Source organism: Oncorhynchus masou, chromosome 5, assembly GCF_036934945.1.
Source record: "Oncorhynchus masou masou isolate Uvic2021 chromosome 5, UVic_Omas_1.1, whole genome shotgun sequence".
NCBI lineage: Eukaryota > Metazoa > Chordata > Actinopteri > Salmoniformes > Salmonidae > Oncorhynchus > Oncorhynchus masou.
Genome location: NC_088216.1, coordinates 61,749,003 through 61,771,474, shown reverse-complemented (window position 1 = coordinate 61,771,474; position 22,472 = coordinate 61,749,003). Strand labels below are relative to the sequence as shown.

General features: G+C 49.9%; 1 protein-coding gene across 5 annotated transcripts in view; it reads left to right on the top strand.

The window, feature by feature from the left end:
• Positions 1-22,472, top strand: part of LOC135540050 (transcription factor SOX-13-like) — a 51,941-nt gene that overhangs the window by 16,450 nt on the left and 13,019 nt on the right. For 2 of the 5 annotated variants that reach the window (XM_064966367.1, XM_064966368.1), the window contains exons 2-7: positions 19,719-19,938; positions 20,140-20,254; positions 20,650-20,736; positions 20,910-21,082; positions 21,193-21,261; positions 21,375-21,489. In XM_064966367.1, the coding sequence (XP_064822439.1) occupies positions 19,720-19,938; positions 20,140-20,254; positions 20,650-20,736; positions 20,910-21,082; positions 21,193-21,261; positions 21,375-21,489 (778 nt within the window). In that variant the 5' untranslated portion in view covers position 19,719. Of the gene's footprint in view, positions 1-8,858; positions 9,095-19,718; positions 19,939-20,139; positions 20,255-20,649; positions 20,737-20,909; positions 21,083-21,192; positions 21,262-21,374; positions 21,490-22,472 lie in introns of those variants that run through there. The other 3 variants (XM_064966365.1, XM_064966366.1, XM_064966364.1) reach the window with 3 other exon arrangements.

Here is a 22,472-nt window from a genome sequence, read left to right as displayed (position 1 = left end):
GACGCAGGGAACGCAGAGAGAGAGACGCAGACGGAACAGAGAGAGAGAGAGAGACGCAGGGAACGCAGAGAGAGAGACGACGCAGAGAGAGAGAGAGAGAGAGAGAGAGAGACGCAGGGAACGCAGAGAGAGAGAGAGACGCAGGGAACAGAGAGAGAGAGAGAGACGCAGGGAACGCAGAGAGAGAGAGAGAGAGAGACGAGGGAGAGAGAGAGAGAGAGAGACGAGGGGAGACGCAGAGAGAGAGAGAGAGGGACGCAGAGAGCAGGGAACGAGAGAGAGAGAGAGAGACGCAGGGACGCAGAGAGAGAGAGAGAGAGACGCAGGGAGACGCAGAGAGAGAGAGAGCAGAGAGAGAGAGGAGACGAGGGCAGAGAGAGAGAGAGAGAGACGCAGGGAACGCAGAGAGAGAGAGAGAGCGCAGGGAACGCAGAGAGAGAGAGAGACGAGGGGAACGCAGAGAGAGAGAGAGAGACGCAGGGAACGAGAGAGAGAGAGAGACGCAGGGGAACGCAGAGAGAGAGAGAGACGCAGAGAGAGAGAGAGACGCAGGGGAACGCAGAGAGAGAGAGAGAGAGACGCAGGGAACGCAGAGAGAGAGAGAGAGACGAGGGAGACAGAGAGAGGAACGCAGAGAGAGAGAGAGAGAGAGACGCAGGGAACGCAGAGAGAGAGAGAGAGAGAGACGCAGGGAACGAGAGAGAGAGAGAGACGCAGGGAGACGAAGAGAGAGAGAGAGAGAGACGCAGGGAACGCAGGGAGACGCAGAGAGAGAGACGAGAGAGAGGGGAGACGCAGAGAGAGAGAGAGAGAGAGCGAGGGAACGCAGAGAGAGAGAGAGAGAGACGCAGGGAACGCAGAGAGAGAGAGAGAGAGACGCAGGGAACGCAGAGAGAGAGAGAGACGCAGGGAACGCAGAGAGAGAGAGAGAGAGACAGGGAACGCAGAGAGAGAGAGAGACGCAGGGAACGCAGAGAGAGAGAGACGCAGGGAACGCAGAGAGAGAGAGAGAGAAGAGAGAGAGAGAGAGACGCAGGGGAACGCAGAGAGAGAGAGAGACGCAGGGAACGCAGAGAGAGACGAGAGACGAGAGAGAGAGAGAGAGAGACGCAGGGAACGCAGAGAGAGAGAGAGACGCAGGGAACGCAGAGAGAGAGAGAGAGAGAGACGCAGGGAACGCAGAGAGAGAGAGAGAGAGACGCAGGGAACGCAGAGAGAGAGAGAGACGCAGGGAACGCAGAGAGAGAGAGGAACGCAGAGAGAGAGAGAGAGAGACGAGGGAACGCAGAGGAGAGAGAGACGCAGGGAACGCAGAGGAGAGCAGAGAGAGAGAGAGACGCAGGGAACGCAGAGAGAGAGAGAGAGGGAGACGCAGGGAGAACGCAGAGAGAGAGAGAGAGAGAGAGACGCAGGGAACGCAGAGAGAGAGAGAGAGACGCAGGGAACGCAGAGGGAGAGAGAGACGCAGGGAACGCAGAGAGAGAGAGAGAGACGCAGGGAACGCAGAGAGAGAGAGACGCAGGGAACGCAGAGAGAGAGAGAGGGAACGCAGAGAGAGACGCAGGGAACGCAGAGAGAGAGAGAGACGCAGGGAACGCAGAGAGAGAGAGAGAGAGACGCAGGGGAACGCAGAGAGAGAGAGAGAGAGAGACGCAGGGAACGCAGAGAGAGAGAGAGGGACGCAGGGAACGCAGAGAGAGAGAGACGAGAGCAGAGAGAGAGACGCAGGGAGAGGGAACGCAGGGGGCAGAGAGAGAGAGAGAGACGCAGGGAACGCAGAGAGAGAGAGAGACGAGGGAACGCAGAGCAGAGAGAGAGAGAGAGACGCAGGGAACGCAGCAGAGAGAGAGAGAGAGAGAGGGGACGCAGAGAGAGCAGGGAGACGCAGGGAGAGAGAGAGAGAGAGACGCAGGGGACGAGAGAGAGACGCAGAGAGAGAGAGAGACGAGGGAACGCAGAGAGACGAGAGAGAGAGACGCAGGGAACGCAGAGAGAGAGAGAGAGAGAGACGAGACGCAGGGAGCAGAGAGAGAGACGCAGGACGCAGAGAGAGAGAGAGACGCAGGGAACGCAGAGAGAGAGAGAGAGACGCAGGGAACGCAGAGAGAGAGAGAGAGAGAGAGAGACGCAGGGAACGCAGAGAGAGAGAGAGAGACGCAGGACGCAGAGAGAGAGAGAGAGAGAGACGCAGGGGAGACGAGAGAGAGAGACGCAGGGAACGCAGAGGAGAGAGAGACGCGGGGAACGCAGAGAGAGAGAGACGCAGAGAGGGGACGCAGAGAGAGAGAGAGAGAGACGCAGGGAACGAGAGAGAGAGAGAGAGAGAGACGCAGGGAACGCAGAGAGAGAGAGAGAGAGGGAGACGCAGGGAACGCAGCAGAGAGAGAGAGAGAGACGCAGGGAACGCAGAGAGAGAGAGAGAGACGCAGGGAGCAGAGAGAGAGAGAGAGAGACGCAGGGAGAGAGAGGAGAGAGAGAGAGAGAGACGCAGGGAGCGAGAGAGAGAGAGAGAGAGAGACGCAGGGAACGCAGAGAGAGAGAGAGAGACGCAGGGAACGCAGAGAGAGAGAGAGAGACGCAGGGAACGCAGAGAGAGAGAGAGAGAGAGAGAGAGAGGAGACGCGCAGGGAACGCAGAGAGAGAGAGAGAGAGAGAGAGAGAGACGCAGGGAACGCAGAGAGAGAGAGAGAGAGACGCAGGGAACGCAGAGAGAGAGAGAGAGACGCAGGGAACGCAGAGAGAGAGACGCAGGGAACGCAGAGAGAGAGAGAGAGACGAGGGACGCAGAGAGAGAGAGAGAGAGACGCAGGGAACGCAGAGAGAGAGAGAGACGCAGGGATACGCAGAGAGAGAGAGAGAGAGAGAGAGACGCAGGGAGACGCAGAGAGAGACGCAGAGAGAGAGAGAGAGAGACGCAGGGAACGCAGAGAGAGAGAGACGAGGGAACGCAGAGAGAGAGAGACGCAGGGAACGCAGAGAGAGAGACGCAGGGAGGAGAGAGAGAGAGAGAGACGCAGGGAGACGAGAGAGAGAGAGAGAGCAGAGACGCAGAGAGAGAGAGAGGAGAGACGCAGGGAGAGAGAGAGAGAGAGAGACGCAGGGAACGAGAGAGAGAGAGAGAGACGAGGGGAACGCAGAGAGAGACGCAGGGAACGCAGAGAGAGAGAGACGAGGGAACGCAGAGAGAGAGAGAGAGAGAGACGAGGAACGCAGAGAGAGAGAGACGCAGGGAACGCAGAGAGAGAGAGACGCAGGGAACGCAGAGAGAGAGAGAGAGAGACGAGGGACGCAGAGAGAGAGAGAGAGAGAGAGAGACGCAGGGAACGCAGAGAGAGAGACGAGGGGACGCAGCAGAGAGAGAGAGACGCAGAGACGCAGGGAGCAGAGAGAGAGAGACGAGGGAACGCAGGGAGAGAGAGAGAGAGAGAGAGAGACGCAGGGAACAGAGAGAGAGAGAGAGAGACGCAGGGAACGCAGAGAGAGAGAGAGAGAGAGACGAGGGACGCAGAGAGAGAGAGACGCAGGGAACGCAGAGAGAGAGAGAGACGCAGAGAGAGAGAGAGAGACGCAGGGAACGCAGAGAGAGAGAGAGAGAGACGCAGGGAACGCAGAGAGAGAGAGAGAGACGCAGGGAACGCAGAGAGAGAGAGAGACGCAGAGAGAGAGAGAGAGACGCAGGGAACGCAGAGAGAGAGAGAGAGACGAGGGAACGCAGAGAGAGAGAGAGAGACGCAGGGAACGCAGAGAGAGAGAGAGACGCAGGGAGAGAGAGAGAGAGAGGGAACGCAGAGAGAGACGCAGGGAACGAGAGAGAGAGAGAGAGAGACGCAGGGAACGCAGAGAGAGAGAGAGAGAGAGAGAGAGAGACGCAGGGAACGCAGAGAGAGAGAGAGAGAGGGAACGCAGGAGAAGAGAGAGACGCAGGGAAGAGAGAGAGAGAGAGACGCGGGGAGACGAGAGAGACGAACGCAGAGAGAGAGAGAGAGAGGGAACGCAGAGAGAGAGAGAGAGAGACGCAGGGAACGCAGAGAGAGAGAGAGAGGGAGAGACGAGAGAGACGCAGGGAACGCAGGGAGAGAGAGAGAGAGAGACGCAGAGAGAGAGAGAGAGGGAACGCAGAGAGAGAGAGACGCAGGGAACGCAGAGAGAGAGAGACGCAGGGAACGCAGAGAGAGAGAGAGAGGGAACGCGAGAGAGAGAGAGAGAGACGCAGGGAACGCAGAGAGAGAGAGAGAGAGGGAGACGCAGAGAGAGAGAGAGAGAGACGCAGGGAACGAGAGAGAGAGAGACGAGGGAACGCAGAGAGAGAGAGAGCAGAGAGAGAGAGAGGGAACGAGGGAACGCAGAGAGAGAGAGAGAGACGCAGGAACGAGAGAGCAGGAACGCAGAGAGAGAGACGAGCAGAGAGACGCAGAGAGACGCAGAGAGAGAGAGAGAGACGCAGGGAACGAGAGAGAGAGAGAGAGAGAGGGGGAACGCAGAGAGAGAGAGAGACGCAGGGAACGCAGAGAGAGAGAGACGCAGGGAAGCAGAGAGAGAGAGCAGAGAGAGAGAGAGAGACGAGGGAACGAGAGAGAGAGAGAGAGACGCAGAGAGAGAGAGAGAGAGACGCAGGGAACGCAGAGAGAGAGAGAGAGAGAGAGAGACGCAGGGAACGCAGAGAGAGAGAGAGAGAGACGCAGGGAACGCAGAGAGAGAGAGAGAGACGCAGGGAACGCAGAGAGAGAGAGAGAGAGACGCAGGGAACGCAGAGAGAGAGAGAGAGACGCAGGGAACGCAGAGAGAGAGAGACGAGGGAGAGAGAGAGAGAGAGAGAGAGAGACGCAGGGAACGCAGAGAGAGAGAGAGAGACGAGAGAGAGAGGGAGGGAACGCAGAGAGAGAGAGAGAGAGACGCAGGGAACGCAGAGAGAGAGAGAGACGAGGGAACGCAGGGAACGCAGAGAGAGAGAGACGAGGGAGACGAGAGAGAGACGAGAGAGAGAGAGAGAGAGACGCAGGGAACGCAGAGAGAGAGACGCAGGGAACGCAGAGAGAGAGAGACGCAGGGAACGCAGAGAGAGAGAGAGAGACGCAGGGAACGCAGAGAGAGAGAGAGAGGGAACGCAGAGAGAGAGAGAGACGCAGGGGAGAGAGAGAGAGAGAGAGACGCAGAGGGAACGCAGAGAGAGAGAGAGAGAGACGCAGGGGAACGCAGAGAGAGAGAGAGAGAGAGAGAGAGACGCAGGGAACGCAGGAACGAGAGAGAGAGAGAGACGCAGGGAACGCAGAGAGAGAGAGACGAGGGACGCAGAGAGAGAGACGCAGGGAACGAGAGAGAGAGAGAGAGAGAGACGCAGGGAACGCAGAGAGAGAGAGAGACGCAGGGAACGCAGAGAGAGAGAGGAACGCAGGGAGCAGAGAGAGAGAGAGCAGAGAAGAGAGAGAGAGAGAGAGAGAGACGCAGGGAACGCAGAGAGAGAGAGAGAGAGACGAGGGACGCAGAGAGAGAGAGACGGGGAACGCAGAGAGAGAGAGACGCAGGGAGAGAGAGAGAGAGAGAGAGACGAGGGAACGAGAGAGAGAGAGAGACGAGGGAACGAGAGAGAGAGAGAGAGAGACGAGAACGAGAGAGAGAGAGAGAGAGGGACGCAGGGAGAGAGAGAGAGAGAGAGAGACGAGGGAACGCAGAGAGAGAGAGAGAGAGACGCAGGGAACGAGAGAGAGAGAGAGAGAGACGCAGGGACGCAGGGAAGCAGAGAGAGAGAGAGAGACGCAGGGAACGCAGAGAGAGAGAGAGACGCAGGGAACGCAGAGAGAGAGAGAGGGACGAGAGAGAGAGAGAGACGCAGGGAACGCAGAGAGAGAGAGAGACGCAGGGACGAGAGAGAGAGAGAGAGACGCAGGGAACGCAGAGAGAGAGACGCAGGGAACGAGAGAGAGAGAGAGAGAGACGCAGGGAACGCAGAGAGAGAGACGAGGGGAGAGAGAGAGAGCAGGGGGAGAGAGAGAGAGAGAGAGCAGAGAGAGAGAGAGGGAACGCAGAGAGAGAGAGAGAGACGCAGGGAACGCAGAGAGAGAGAGAGAGACGAGGGAACGCAGAGAGAGAGAGAGAGAGACGCAGGGAACGCAGAGAGAGAGAGAGAGACGCAGGGAACGCAGAGAGAGAGAGAGAGAGACGCAGGGAACGCAGAGAGAGAGAGAGAGAGACGCAGGGAACGCAGAGAGAGAGAGAGAGAGACGCAGGGAACGCAGAGAGAGAGAGAGAGAGACGCAGAGAGAGACGCAGGGAACGCAGAGAGAGAGAGAGACGACAGGGAACGCAGAGAGAGAGAGAGAGACGCAGGGAACGCAGAGAGAGAGAGAGAGAGAGAGGGAACGCAGAGAGAGACGAACGCAGGGGAGAGAGAGAGAGAGACGCAGGGGGGGAACGAGAGAGAGAGAGACGCAGGGAACGCAGAGAGAGAGAGAGAGAGACGCAGGGAACGCAGAGAGAGAGAGAGAGAGAGACGCAGGGAACGCAGAGAGAGAGAGAGAGAGAGAGAGAGACGCAGGGAACGCAGAGAGAGAGAGAGAGAGACGCAGGGAACGCAGAGAGAGAGAGAGAGAGAGAGAGAGACGCAGGGAACGCAGAGAGAGAGAGAGAGAGACGCAGGGAACGAGAGAGAGAGGGAGACGAGACGCAGGGAACGCAGGGAAGCAGAGAGAGAGAGAGAGACGCAGGGAACGCAGAGAGAGAGAGAGAGAGACGCAGGGAACGCAGAGAGAGAGAGAGAGAGAGACGCAGGGCACGCAGAGAGAGGACACAGGGCACGCAGAGAGAGAGAAGGGACACAGGGAACGAGAGAGAGAGAGAGAGAGAGAGAGAGGACACGCAGAGAGAGGGAAGGGACACAGGGAACGCAGAGAGAGAGGGAGGACGCAGGGAACGCAGAGAGAGAGGGAGGACGCAGGGAACGCAGAGAGAGAGGGAGGACGCAGGGAACGCAGAGAGAGAGGGAGGACGCAGGGAATGCAGAGAGAGAGGGAGAGAGAGAGGACGCAGGGAACGCAGAGAGAGAGAGGACGCAGGGAACGCAGAGAGAGAGAGAGGACGCAGGGAGAAGGAGAGGACACAGAGAACAGAAGGAGAGTCGAGCTCTTAAACTATAGGTTTAGATAAATAACAAAGTGAACATGTGACAGTGGTAACAGAATGTGTTTTAAGTTTTAGATGTTGTAAAGTCAAGGGTAATCTACTAAGTTATTTGAATGAGTCGTGTGTGTGGTAAGACAGAGGGGGAGTCCTTGGGGCTGTCCCTATATGCTCCACACGGAAAAAGCTGAGGAAAAAGAGTGCTTATTATCAGTGTATCCTGGAGCTCTCAACGCTGGTCTTTGTGTGGTGAGATCTGGCTATCAACCACAGAGAAACACGAAACTGATTCAACCTCGACTATCTCTCCTCTGCCCTTATCATGCTTTTACAACTCTCATCGTGTGTGTGTGTGTGTGTGTGTGTGTGCGTGTGCGTGTGAAAGTGAATGAGTCTGTTGTGTGAGCGTATTCTGTGGCCAGAGTGGAGCCCCCTGGGATTGGCACTCTTGACATCAAAAGGCCAAAAGAACAGAAAAAACAGAGAGGAAGAGGAGAGCGAGGGAAGGGAAGCTTTTGTGTGTGAGGCCCTGAGAGCTCAGTTCCTAATGATACGCAGTCAGCAACACAACACAATAAACCTGCTTCAGGCCCTACCCATTCAAAGAAGGAAAGCAAGAGTGTGCGTGTGTGTGAGAGAGAGAAACATTGTATGCCGGCATAACACTAAGAGAAACATCCATGACATCCACAACACCTGTATCGCATTTAGTTTCTGTCGTCTTGCCTCTAAAATCTCATGTCAAATATTGACACTCACACAGCAGCCGCTGCGTGTCGGCCTCATCATGTCAGACAAATGGATGTGTTGACGTTGTTCTCTCACTACAAGGCTTAGTATACTAAATATCTGACACATGGTCTGGGCGTGAGGCTATCTATGATTCAGGGGAGACTGAGAGAGGGACATGGTCCTGTGAACCCACTGTGGATCCAGGTTTTCATCTCAACTCAGTTAATTAGCCCACGTTAAACTATTATCAATACTATTGGTAAATATTCTTAGAGATGGCATTTGTCTGTGTGTATTTTGGGGAGAGAATCTCTAAAATGAGAGATTGAAAGTGAATTGGTGGCCTTTAAAACAAGGCAGATCCTAATTGCTGGCGGTCTTCAGTGAGATCCAGCATCCACAGTGGGTACCCAGGACCAGGGTCGAATCCATAGGTGCATTGTGTGGGCCGAAGAGAAGCAGAGGGAATATTTTGTTTCACCAATGAAAGGCGAGTGTATGTCTGTCCGCCTGCTCTTTGCTGCTGCCGAGCGTGATCTTAATATAACTATTAAACATATCTTCTTACTAAACTCTCTGACTCGACAGTCACATAATCACACACTGATGACCAGATCAATTAAAATCATGCTTGGGAGCAGGAAGCACATATGCCTTCATTTTCCTTGACATGTTGTTTCTAGTCCAGCTCCTGTGCTATATTTGAATGTGTGATTTTTCTTCTTCTGTGGTGTCTCCGTTTCAGGCAGGTGGCCAGGAAACCCACTTGGTGCATAAAGGTGACATTGTTAGGCGCTCCTGGACATCCCAGCGCGGTATCACACACCTGGATCACACCTGTGGGTCCAACTATTTGATTATCACATGTTAATGTTCTAGATAGGCTCACCGGTTGCAAAACATATTATGCAAATTAGTGGATTGTTTGGATCAAAGATGCCAAAAAGAGGCTCTTTGTCACAATAACGGGAGGTTTACATGAACACACAGAGAGGGAGGCGGGATAGAGGGAGATAGAGAGACTGGGAGGGCGCTAGAGGGAAAGAGTTGAAAGGAACATAGAAAAAGAGATGTCACAGAGTTGAGACTGCAGAGTGGCTTTGGGCTCTGCTGTCCTGAAAGAGGGAGTGTGTTAGACGGCTGTCCTGTGTGTGACTGAAGAGAACATGACGTGTTTCAGCATCACCAGTGCTCTACTGTGGAGGGGTCCTCTGGGTCTGGGGACCTCCACACTCACCGCACCGAAGAGGTATCTCTCCCTTACTGTACCTTCTCTGTTTCTCTCTCTGACAGGGTCCTGAATGAGGAGAGACGGAATGCTTCTTTTCCATAGTTGTCATTAACTCTGAAATGGGGGAAGGTTAAGGGTTTGAAGTGTTTGTCCTATACCTAGGATATATTTATTTTATTTAACCCCGGCAAGTCAGTTAAGAACAAATTCTTATTTTCAATGATGCCTAGGAACAGTGGGTTAACTGCCTGTTCAGGGGCAGAACGACAGATTTGGACCTTGTCAGCTCGGGGGTTTGAACTTGCAACCTTCCGGTTACTAGTACAACGCTCTAACCACTAGGCTATATATTTTTTTACATATTTAACCCCATATGTTTTGGGGCACACAACTACCGCCATACTTCCATGTGTTTTGTACTGGTTACATTGAGGAGCTCCATGACCCTGGTGGGGGTCGTAGAGCAAAACAGAGAACACCATCGTGTTCGTGCGAGTCTCCGCCTTCTCAGAAAAACAGTTTGACCTGCAAAATATTATGGGAAGACTGATTTTCGGGACGTCTCATGGTCTGACAAACACTGCTGTAGCTCGGACACCTTCCCACAGATGTGGAAGGCCGACATGGGCAGATTCAGTGAATTGGGACTCAGCCCACGCAAAACAACTGATATCTCTAGCTTGAACTGATGGATTTTGATGGGGTTGTCTATTGACACATGCAAGGTTTAAAAACTTGCTTGTGATATCACAAGTTAATGATTTGTTGTACTGCATAATTTAGCTGGTATAGAAATGTAGACATTTCATGGTAAATATTTTCAATTCAAGTAACAGTCCAGTGTTTTCAGATTTCTATGAAATATGACATATATAATGAATTACAATATGAGTTAAATAGTTTTCCTTCCAAAAAATTGTAATTAAGTATGTTAAACAGCTTGTCTGTGTTGGAATAGTGTGGGTGTACCCCAACAACAGAATGGTGTGGGTGCACTGTATACCGGTCATTCAAAATATTCATGCAAGTAGACGGCTGATTGGCCAGCTCATCATCCTCAGGAAATAGGCAACCTTGTGTTTGAGTTACAAGTTTGAGGTGGGGCTTTTCAAGGTTTTTTTTCTCCAATTGATGTTTTGGCCACTTACGAGTATAGGATTCAACTAAATAATTTGGGTATGAGTCAACAGACTATGAACTTTTAAAAGTGAGAATTTCACTGGACAGCTACTTAAACAATTACCTTCCTCTTTGGTTTGTTTGGGATTCAGTCAAACCACCACCACAACGTAGAATGTAGTTATTTCCATTTGTGTACTTATCACCATGTTAACAGTAATACCAGCTGAGATGGGACTGTTTAATAAAGTGTAATTAAACAATTGGCAGAGGGAATGGCTGCAGTGGGGTTCCACAGGGCATCTAACTTAATTCCCCCAGGGAGGACCATGGTACTAGAGTCCCACTAAGCATCTGAACCTGTACTATAGTGCACCTGCTACTTTACAAGGGTTCTGTCCCAGCCACCAATCAGGCTTTAATGTTGCCATCGCCAGCCTCACCTGCTACTATAGCAGCCCTCAGGGTTTAAGGGAATCAACCACTCTCGGCTGGCGAACAACTGCATGTCAACATGCTAACTTTGCCAGAGTATTGAAACATTCCTTAAGCAGGATTGATTGAATCCAGTCATAGGTTTATAATGGCTCGTGGCACCGTAACACAACATTAAACAAACTTTTTTTTAGACTTGTCAGTTCTGTCTGTTTGTCTCTCTCTCTCTCTCTCTCTGCCCCAAGGAGTCCATGCAGAGCTTCTGCCTTTACATTTGTCAGAGTTCAATGGCAGTTTTTAAATTTGTTTAATAAAATAATTCAGTCACTTGATCAGCCGCCGTGTGCAGGAATGGAACGGACACCTTGCTCAACTCCGTCTGTCTCTCTCCCTCTACTCGTCCCCTTCAGGCCATGTTTGGAAAACAATAGACAGTTTTCCCACCACTAACTGCTCCTGTCAGGGAGGGAGCGATGTGTATTTATTTTCCCTTTTGTACTTTCACTATTTGCATCATTACAACACTGAATAAATAAAAATATATATATATATATACACACACACACATAATGACATTTGAAATGTCTTTATTCTTTTGAACTTCTGTGAGTATGATGTTAATTTTTATTGTTCACTTTTGTTTATCTACTTAACTTGCTTTGGCAATGTTAACATGCTTCCCATGCCAATAAAGCCCTTCAATTGAGAGAGAGAGAGGGAGAACAACAGATAACATTGGCATTGCAGATGCCCCGGGGTGAGATGTTGTGTTTGCATGTTACAACATGTTGTGTAACTGAAGCTTTTGTCTGATGTTTAGTGTGTCGTGGGAAGTGTATGATTTCAGAGGTGTCGGAGCTCAAGACTCAGTGCTAATCTTATCTCTGCTCTTATCCTGCCTCCCTCCTTTCTTAGATGTAATCACTGAAAATGACTGGATTGGTGAAGGCAATGTATTGGAACTTGCTTTCACCTCTCTCCGAGTTTCCATTCCATTTAAACTGTTGATAAGTGCACACTGTTTACGTGCAATACAGTTTTCCAGTCCCACTTCAATGAAATAGTTTTTAAATGCTCCTGATAAATGCATGGTGTCATGACAGAGTCCCAAGCAGCTATATTCACCAGGAGTCTTACATATAGGACTGTGGTGAGGCTCATAAACTCAGCAGAAAAATACATTTCCCTTTTTCAGGACCCTGTCTTTCAAAGATAATCTGTACAATCCAAATAACTTCACAGATCTTCATTGTAAAGGGTTTAAACACTGTTTCCCATGCTTGTTCAATGAACCACAAACAATTAATGAACATGCACCTGTGGAATGGTTGTTAAGACACTAACAGCTTACAGACGGTGGGCAATTAAGGTCACACAAACTTAGGACACCAAAGAGGCCGTTCTACTGACTCTGAAAAACACCAAAAGAAAGATGCCCAGGGTCCCTGCTCATCTGTGTGAACGTGCCTTAGGCATGCCACAAGGAGGCATGAGGACTACAGATGTGACCAGGGCAATAAATTGCAATGTCTGTACTATGAGACACTTAAGACAGCGCTACAGGGAGACCGGACGTACAGCTGATAGTCCTCGCAGTGGCAGACCACATGTAACAACACCTGCACAGGATCGGTACATCCGAACATCACATCTGCGGGACAGGTACAGAATGGCAACAACAACTGCCCGAGTTACACCAGGAACACACAATCCCTCCATCAGTGCTCAGACTGTCTGCAATAGGCTGAGTGAGGCTGGACTGAGGGCTTGTAGGCCTGTTGTAAAGGCAGGTTCTCACCAGACATTACCGGCAACAATGTTGCCTATGGGCACAAACCCACGATCGCTGGACCAAACAAAAAGTGCTCTTCTCTGGCGAGTCACGGTTTTGTCTCACCAGGGGTGATGGTCGGATTTGCGTTTATCGTCGAAGGAATGAGCGTTACGCTGAGGCCTGTACTCTGGAGCGGGATCGATTTGGAGGTGGAGGGTCCGTCATTGTCTGGGGTGGTGTGTCACAGCATCATCGGACTGAGCTTGTTGTCATTGCAGGCAATCAACGCTGTGCGTTACAGGGAAGACATCTTCCTCCTCTCATGTGGTACCCTTCCTGCAGGCTCATCCTGACAGGACCCTGCAGCATGATAATGCCACCAGCCATACTGCTTGTTCTGTGCATGATTTCCTGCAAGACAGGAATGTCAGTGTTCTGCCATGGCCAGCAAAGAGCCCGGATCTCAATCCCATTGAGCATGTCCAGGACCTGTTGGATCGGAGGGTGAGGGCTAGACCCATTCCCTCCAGAAATGTCCGGAAACTTGCAGGTGCCTTGGTGGAAGAGTGGGGTAACATCTCACCACAAGAACTGGCAAATCTGGTGCCGTCCATGTGGAGGAGATGCAGTGCAGTACTTAATGCAGCTGGTGGCCACACCAGGTACTGACTGTTACTTTTGATTTTGACCCCTTTTTTCAGGGACACATTATTCCATTTCTGTTAGTCACATGTCTGTGGAACTTGTTCAGTTTTTCGCTGTTGTTGGATCTTATTATGTTCATACAAATATTTACACATGGTACGTTTGCTGAAAATAAACACAGTTGACAGTGAGGGGATGATTCTTTTTCTGCTGAGTTTACATCTACACTACATGACCAAAAGTATATGGACACATGCTTTTTAAACATCTCATTCCAAAATCATGGGAATTAATATGGAGTTGGTCCCCCCTTTGCTGGTATAACAGCCCCACTCTTCTGGGAAGGCTTTCCACTAAATGTTGGAACATTGCTGCAGGGACTTGCTTCCATTTAGCCACAAGCATTAGTGAGGTTATGCACCTACGTTGGATGATTTAGGCGTGGCTCGCAGTCGGCCTTCCAATTCATCCCAAAGGTGTTCGTTGGGGTTGAGGTCCGGGCTCTGTGAAGGCTAGTCAAGTTCTTCCACAACGATCTCAACAAACCATTTCTGTATGGACCTCGCTTTGTGCATGGGGGCATTGTCATGCTGCAACAGGAAAGGGCCTTCCCCAAACTGTTGCTACAATGTTGGAAGAACAGACTCATCTAGAATTTCATTATATGCTGCAGCATTAATATTTCCTATCACTGGAACTAACCATGAAAAACAGCCCCAGACAATTATTCCTCCTCCACCAAACTTTACAGTTGGCACTATGCATTCGGGCAGGTAGCCTTCTCCTGACATCCGCCAAACCCAAATTCGTCAGTCGGACTGGCAGATGGTGAAGCGTGATTCATCAAGCCAGAGAACGCATCAGCTCAACTGCTGTGCCCTATAATAATAATTTGAATGTGTGTTACAGTTTTGATCTGCATGTTAAACTAGCCCAGAGCCCTAGGTAGTCTATTAGACCACTATCAGACACTACTCTGTAATCCTATTGCATACTCAGCCTATTGCATATTTACTTGCTTCAAGATGTCCAAGCAAGCTAAGGTAAATAAACTAAATTACTATTGCCCTGTGGCACACCTCTGTCATCACGAAGCGCTTTGAGAGGCTGGTGAATGACCATATCACCTCCATCTTGCCAGACACACTAGGCCAACTACAATTTGCAATCGCTGTTGCACTGCACATCGTCCTATCCCACCAGGACAACAGGACTACCTATGTGAGAATGCTGTTTGTCGACTACAGCTCTGCTTTCAGCACCATAGTGCCCAGCAAGCTTGTCACTAAGCTCAGGGCCCTGGGTATTCGGGCAGGTATGAACCCCACCCTGTGCAACTGGGTCTTTGACTTCCTCACGGGCCGACCCCAGGTGGGTGTATGGGTAGGAAACAACACCTCTGCCACGCTGATCCTCAAAATGTGAGGCCCCCCAAGGATGTGTGCTCAGCCCCCTCCAGTACTCTCTGTTTGCATTTCCTGTACTCCCATGACTGCATGGCTACGCACAACTCCAACTCAATCATCAAGTTTGCTGACGACTGCTTACAGGGAAGAGGTTAGAGCACTGGAGGAGAGGTGCCAGGAAAATAACCTCTCCCTTAACATAAAAAAACAACAGGAGCTGATTGTGGGCAACCGGAGACCGAGGAGGGAGGACCTGAAATGTTCCCACCACACCGACACCATGGGGAAGAAGGCGCATAAGCACCTCTACAACCTCAGGCGACTAAAGAAATTCGGCATGACCACTAAGACCCTGACAAACTTCTATAGAAGTGCACCACCCTAAACTGAATGGCTCTCCAGAGGGTGGTGCGGTCACCAGGAGCATGCTGCTTTCTCTCTAGGACACTTACAGCACTCTGTGTCAAAGGAAGGCCCACAGATCATCAAGGACCTCTGCCAGCCGAGTCGCGGTCTGTTCACTCTGCGACCATCTAGCAGAAAGAGACAGTACAGGCGCATTAAAGCCAAAAGACTGGAAAAACAGCTTTTATCTCGAGAGTATCTACTGCTGTACATATTCTTATTATATACACTGCTCCAAAAAATAAAGGGAAAACTAAAATAACACATTCTAGATCTGAATGAATTAAATATTATTATTAAATACTTTTTTCTTTACATAGTTGAATGTGCTGACAACAATCATACAAATTATCAATGGAAATCAAATTTAGCAACCCATGGAGGTCTGGATTTGGAGTCACACTCAAAATTAAAGTGGAAAACCACACTACAGGCTGATCCAACTTTGATGTAATGTCCTTAAAACAAGTCAAAATGAGGCTCAGTAGTGTGTGTGGCCTCCATGTGCCTGTGTGACCTCCCTACAATGCCTGGGCATGCTCCTGATGAGGTGAAGGATGGTCTCCTGAGGGAATTCCTCCCAGACCTGGACTAAAGCATCCGCCAACTCCTGGACAGTCTGTGGTGCAACGTGGCGTTGGTGGATGGAGCGAGACATGATGTCCCAGATGTGCTCAATTGGATTCAGGTCTGGGAACGGGCGGGCCAGTCCATAGCATCAATGTCTTCCTCTTTCAGGAACTGCTGACACACTCCAGCCACATGAGGTCTAGCATTGTCTTACATTAGGAGGAACCCAGGGCCAACCACACCAGCATATGGTCTCACAAGGGGTTTGAGGATCTCATCTCGGTACCTAATGGCAGTCAGGCTACCTCTGGCAAGCACATGGAGGGCTGTGCAGCCCCCCAAAGAAATGCCACCCCACACCATGACTGACCCACCGCCAAACCGGTCATGCTGGAGGATGTTGCAGGCAGCAGAACGTTCTCCACGGCGTCTCCAGACTGTCACATCTGTCACATGTGCTCAGTGTGAACCTGCTTTCATCTGTGAAGAGCAAAGGGCGCCAGTGGCGAATTTGCCAATCTTGGTGTTCTCTGGCAAATGCCAAACGTCCTGCACGGTGTTGGGCTGTAAGCACAACCCCCACCTGTGGACGTCGGGCCCTCATACCACCCTCATGGAGTCTGTTTCTGACCGTTTGAGCAGACACATGCACATTTGTGGCCTGCTGGAGGTCATTTTGCAGGGCTTTGGCAGTGCTCCTCCTGCTCCTCCTTGCACAAAGGCTGAGGTAGCGGTCCTGCTGCTGGGTTGTTGCCCTCCTACGGCCTACTCCACATCTCCTGATGTACTGGCCTGTTTCCTGGTAGAGCCTCCATGCTCTGGACACTACACTGACAGACACAGCAAACCTTCTTGCCACATCTCGCATTGATGTGCCATTCTGGATGAGCTGCACTACCTGAGCCACTTGTGTGAGTTGTAGACTCCGTCTCATGCTACCACTAGAGTGAAAGCACCGCCAGCATTCAAAAGTGACCAAAACATCAGCCAGGGAGCAGAGCATATTGGGGGTGTCTTGCTAAATGCCTATAATTTCCACCTGTTGTCTATTCCATTTGCACAACAGCATGTGAAATGTATTGTCAATCAGTGTTGCTTCCTAAGTGGACAGTTTGACTTCACAGAAGTGTGATTGACTTGGAGTTACATTGTGTTGTTTAAGTGTTCCCTTTATTTTTTTGAGCAGTGTATTTTGGGTGTATATACACACAGATTGCATTTGGATAACTATTTGGGTGGTTAACTGTATTCTTCCTGACATTCCTGAGTTATTATTTTTATATTGGATTATTATTATTTGTGTACTTGTTTTTGACATTTTTACTTCATTTTTCAGAGGTAGTAACATACGCATTTTGCTGCACCCGCTATAACATATGCTAAACTGTGTAAGTGTTGATATTCAACTTATTCAAATCACACTTTGCAATTCACAAATCCACATGCACACAAGTTCCGCATGGATGCAGTTTGTTATAAACATGGAAGGTGTACATTTAACTTAGATTTGTGTGTAGAGCACTGATAAGCTGTGGAGGGCTGAGGTGAGGCGAGCCCATGCATTGTCTGAGTTGTGACGCTACGGCATTGTTTAACTCTAAGATTAGATGTGTTGGACCCCAAACTCAGAAAACACACACACCTTAATGCATACCTGGCTGTCAGCAGGTCTGTGACTCAGATTCTGGGCATGCCTTTGTGTTGGACACAGGCAGAGCGGAGAGACACTCTCGCGGAGAGACACAGAGCGGAGAGACATGCACGCACACGCACGCACACACGGGTGGCAGTCTAAAGCCACATGTGTCAGCTCTATAAGCCAACCACTTTGGAACGCTGATGAGAATGCTGTTAAGAAGCCCAGGAATAACTTCCTGTGCTCCACAGCAGGATGCTGAATGCCACCAACACCCCCACAGGGAAACCTCATCACTCCTTAAACATAGGAACAGTAAAATGAACAGAGTGTTTGAGGTGAAGAAGAAAAGCTTGAGGTGTGTAGAGGAAAGGGATTTGAGTGGATTCTGAAGGTTGTTGCATGTTTGCCCATCCTCTATAACCTAGTGGTTAATGGGGTTTGGTCAGTAACCGAAAGGTTGCTGGTTCGACTCAGAGTCAGCAAGGTGGAAAAATCTGTCATTCTGCCCAGTAACCCCCAACAGCAACTGCTCCCATGATGTCGATTAAGGCACCCCCCTGATTCAGAGGGGTTGGGTTAAATACGGAAGACAGTTCATCTCCACCTCCTCATATACACACCCTGGGACTGGTAATCTTGAGAACCCCCCCCCCATATTATTTAAAAGGTTTTGGTGAATGGATTGGTTCATATCTCACTCACTCACTATAGCACTCACACACAGGTTCAGAGCCTTGGCCTCTGGAAGGCAGGTGGCTTTGTTAGAGACAGAATATGAGAGGGGGAACGGGGGGAGGAACTCTAATCACTATGCGCTTGGCAGAATGGTGGCGCTCTGCATTTTCCCCCGGTCCCGGAGTCGGTCGGCACATTCCGCTGGCATTGTTATCTGCACTGTTTCCTGCGGCCGCGGCTTTTGTCCGTCTTTTGCCCATTGTCCCGGCTTCCTTTGTTCCCTCCGTCTAACAATGGCTTTTTTCTCTCCCTTTATTTATATATATGTGCACTTTTCGCCCTGTGTGTTCTGTTTGTTTTGTTCTCCTGTCTGGCTGCTTTTCTTTCCTTCTGCAGCGGAGGTGGGGAAAAAACGCAGCTAAAGTCAGAGTTCATTAAGGTTCAGCCTCTCTCTCTCTCTCTGCTCTCTTAGCCTGTCCTTTACTCCATCTCTCTCTTTCACTCTTTCTCTCCATCTCTCGGTCTCTTTCTGTTCGTGTGTGTTTGATGTGCAGAGTCTTCGACTTGTCATGATGATTAACTTTCCCTGAGACCTACAATGTCTCCCAAACTAGAAGTTTGGTTTTCAAGGTACAGTTGACTTGTGTTTGTGTGACATATTCACAGTATGTCCTTTGTTCCCTACGCAAAGCAGGGGTTTCACACACACCCAAAGCTCAGAGACCCAGAGATAGTCACGCCTGGAAAGCTTATGGTCACATTACAGAGAAAGGTGGTGTGTGTGTGTGTGTGTGTGTGTGTGTGTGTGTGTGTGTGTGTGTGTGTGTGTGTGTGTGTGTGTGTGTGTGTGTGTGTGTGTGTGTGCGATGCGCGGGTTGCGAACTTTACCAATGTCAACTAGATTGAATCATTCCTTCTATCGATCTATTACATTATTCTGTTGAGCAAGTGTTAATATAACGTTAGTCTTCTCGGACAACATAATGACGAAAGAGAAGCTACATTTTATCTAATTGTAGACAAGTTGATTAACACAGCCTACCAAACTGTTAGAAATTATAAGCAGAAACATATGTATATCAGGCCCCAAAACAATATCCTGCATCCCCTGTCAAAAAGTTGTGCTGTTGTGCAGTCACTCTGGTAAGGCTAGAGGCATGAGGGCAGAACAGCATTTGCGTTGCTTTCCCCCTACGTCAAATCAAATTTTATTTGCCACAAGGGCCGAATAAAACAGGTGTAGACCTTACAGTGAAATGCTTACTTACAAGCCCTTAACCAACAATACAGTTAAGAAAAATAAGTAACTAAAAATAACAAATAATTAAAGAGCAGCAGTAAAATAACAGCAGTGAGGCTGTATACAGGGGGTACGGTACGGGTACAGAGTCAACGTGTGGGGGCACAGGTTAGTCGAGGTAATATGTACATTTAGGTTGAGTTAAAGTGACTATGCAGAGATGATAAACAGAGACTAGAAGTAGAGGGGGGTGACAAAGCAAATAGTCTGAGTAGCCATTTGCAGAGTCTTATGGCTTGGGGGTAGAAGCTGTTAAGATCCTTTTGGACCGAGACTTGGGGCTCCGGTACCGCTTGCGGTGGGTGCGGTAGCAGAGAGAACAGTCTGAGTAGGGTAGCTGGAGTCTTTAACAATTTTTAGGGCCTTCCTCTGACACCCCCTGGTATAGAGGTCTTGGATGGTAGGAAGCTTGGCCCCAGTGATGTACTGGGCCGTACGCACTACGCTCTGTGCCTTGCGGTCGGAGGCCGAGCAGTTACCATACCAGGCAGTGATGCAACACTCGATGGTGCAGCTGTAGAACTTTTTCAGGATCTGAAGACCCATGACAAATCTTTTCAGTCTCCTGAGGGGGAATAGTCCATGTGAACAAGCCTATCTATTCACCTGAATGGTTCTTCTGCCCCCGCCCCCTCACACCACTATTTTTATTTTACCCCCCGTTTTCCTCCCAGAATGGTGGAGCCCAGTCCCCCAGCGCTGCATCTCCATGCCAGCGGTGATGTTAGCATGGTGGGCGTCAGTGTGAAGTTGGAGGAGTCTGGAGGAGAAGGGGGAGGAGCCCACACCAGGGCAGAGCAGCTCTCCTCTCCTGCCTGTGATTGGTCAGGACATCAGCCAATGGAACGACCGGAGTCTAGACAGCTGACTCCTCCCCTCTCCCGCTCACCCTCAGTAATAAACTTATCACATTTTTTAAATGTTTAAACAATTTGTTTTTTAAAAGTTTATCCAGGTCTGCTTCCCAATCCCACTAGTCCTTGCCTATAGGCACTTGTGCAGATCTGGTTGTACTATGTTTATCACAGACAAGCTAGCTACAGTTTGTTAGCTATATGATTGTGTTCTAACAATGTTTTCCCCTGTCCTCGGTAGGAGGGCTCTCCTGGTAAGGAACAGCTTCTCAGACAGAGTCCTGTTGGGATGAAGGGGGGCAGCAGGGGGTACAACCACCGACCAGAGGGACACATGCACCCCACTGTCAGCGAAGGTATGGCAAACCTACACCTCGTCTGATCATCAATTTGCTCTATAGAGATCTCTCCTGTACATTGATATAGGTGAAGGTGTTGAGTTTTTTTTTTTTACAATGCATCCCATTTAGACTCTGAGAAGGCCAGAAGAGTTTGCCTTAGCTCTTTGTGCTCATGTTTGTGCTCCTGTTCATTGGCTACAGAATTGCATTAAATTTCCCTTGGCTGTTTTTATGTTTAAAGAGAAAGAACACAAAGTACCTTTCTATTGGAATCCTTACAAACTGGCAGACCTTGAAATTTGAACTACTGCATTGATTCATACACGTACACAATCTAATTCTGTTGTTCATACAATATGGTGGCTGAACAACAACAAGTAACACATCTTTGTCCTGTTTCCTGTTGGCAGTCATGCCCACCATAGAGAAGCTTCTGAGTGTGGACTGGAGGGAGAAATTTCTGGACAAAAGCCCCCTGGGAGGCAACCACCTGAAAGGTGAGCTTTTACCCCTAACCCTTGACCTTTTACCTCTCACCCATCAGTGCTTGGTCCTTCCGGTCTCTCCACCTGTCTGTCAGTCTCTGCTTGCCTGCCCGTCTGCTTCCTATATCTAATTGTGTCTCTATGTATAATCATGTTTGTACTCCTTTCTCCTCCTTCCTTCCCAGGCACTCCAGAGTCTCTGGCAGAGAAGGAGCTGCAGTTGTTATTGATGATCAACCAGCTGGGTGGTCTGAGGGAGCAGCTGCTGGGAGCCCACTCTGAGCAGAGGAACATGGCTGCCTTGCTGCTGGAGAAACAACAGCAGCAGATGGAGCTGGCCAGACAGCAGCAGGAGCAGGTGATCCTGACCTCTGACCCCTGGCACAACTCACACACTCTGACCCCCAAACCATAACATTGACCATAACCTGAGTGTACCTGGACTAAGCTTTGTGTGGTTAATTCCAGATTGCCAAACAGCAGCAGCAGTTGATCCAGCAGCAGCACAAAATCAACCTGCTTCAGCAACAGATCCAGGTGAGACGAGACCTCTACAAATGACATGCTATTTTCATAACAGAATTTAGAAGTAACTTTGGGGTAACTCTGAGTGGGACTTACCTTGTGCCCTCTGTCTGACCTGGTCTCAGCAGGTTAACATGCCCTATGTGATGATCCCAGCCTTCCACCCCAACACCCAGCAACTCCCTGTCACTGCCGACAACCAGATGACCATGCCTCTGCAGCCAATCCCCTGCAAGCCAGGTGAGTCACACCCGCTCTAGCTTTTTTGCTCGGCGTGGATGTTGCCTGTAATCCATGGCTTCTGGTTGGGATATGTATGAACGGTCACTGTGGGGACGACGTCGTCGATGCACTTATTGATGAAGCCGGTGACTGAGGTGGTATACTCCTCAATGCCTTTGGATGAATCCCGGAACATATTGCTGTCTGTTCTAGCAAACCACTCCTGTAGTGTAGCATCCGTGTCATCTGACCACTTCCGTATTGAGCGAGTCACTGGTACTTCCTGCCTAAGTTTTTACTTGTAAGCAGGATTCAGGAGGATATAATTATGGTCAGATTTGCCAAATGGAGGGCGAGGGAGAGCTTTGTAAAGGTGGTCTAGAGTTATTATTATTTTTTTCTCAGGTTGCACATGCTGGTAGAAATTAGGTCAAACGGATTTAAGTTTGTCTGCATTAAAGTCCCCGGCCACTAGGAGCACCTCTTCTGGATGAACATTTTCTTGTTTGCTTATGGCCTTCTACAGCTCGTTGAGTGCGGTCTTAGTGCCAACATCGGTTTGTGGTGGTAAATAGATGGCTACGAAAAAAATACATAAACTTTCTTGGTCGATAGAGTGGTCGACAGCTAATCATGAGGTACTCAGGCGAGCAATACCTCGAGACTTCCTTAATATTAGACATTGCGCACCAGCTGTTATTGCCAAATAGACCCCCACCCCTTATCTTACCAGACGTAGCTGTTCTGTCCTGCCGATGCACAAAACCCAGCCAACTGTATATTATCCGTGTCGTCATTCAGCCACGACTCAGTGAAGCATAAGATATTATAGTTTTTCATGTCCCATTTTTAAGAGAGTCTCGAACGGAGATCATCCAGTTTATTCTCCAGTGATTGCACGTTGGCCAATAGAACGGATGGTGAAGGCGGGTTACCCACTTGCCAACAAATTCTTACAAGGCACCCCGATCACCGCTCCTTGTATTTCCGTCTTTTCTTCA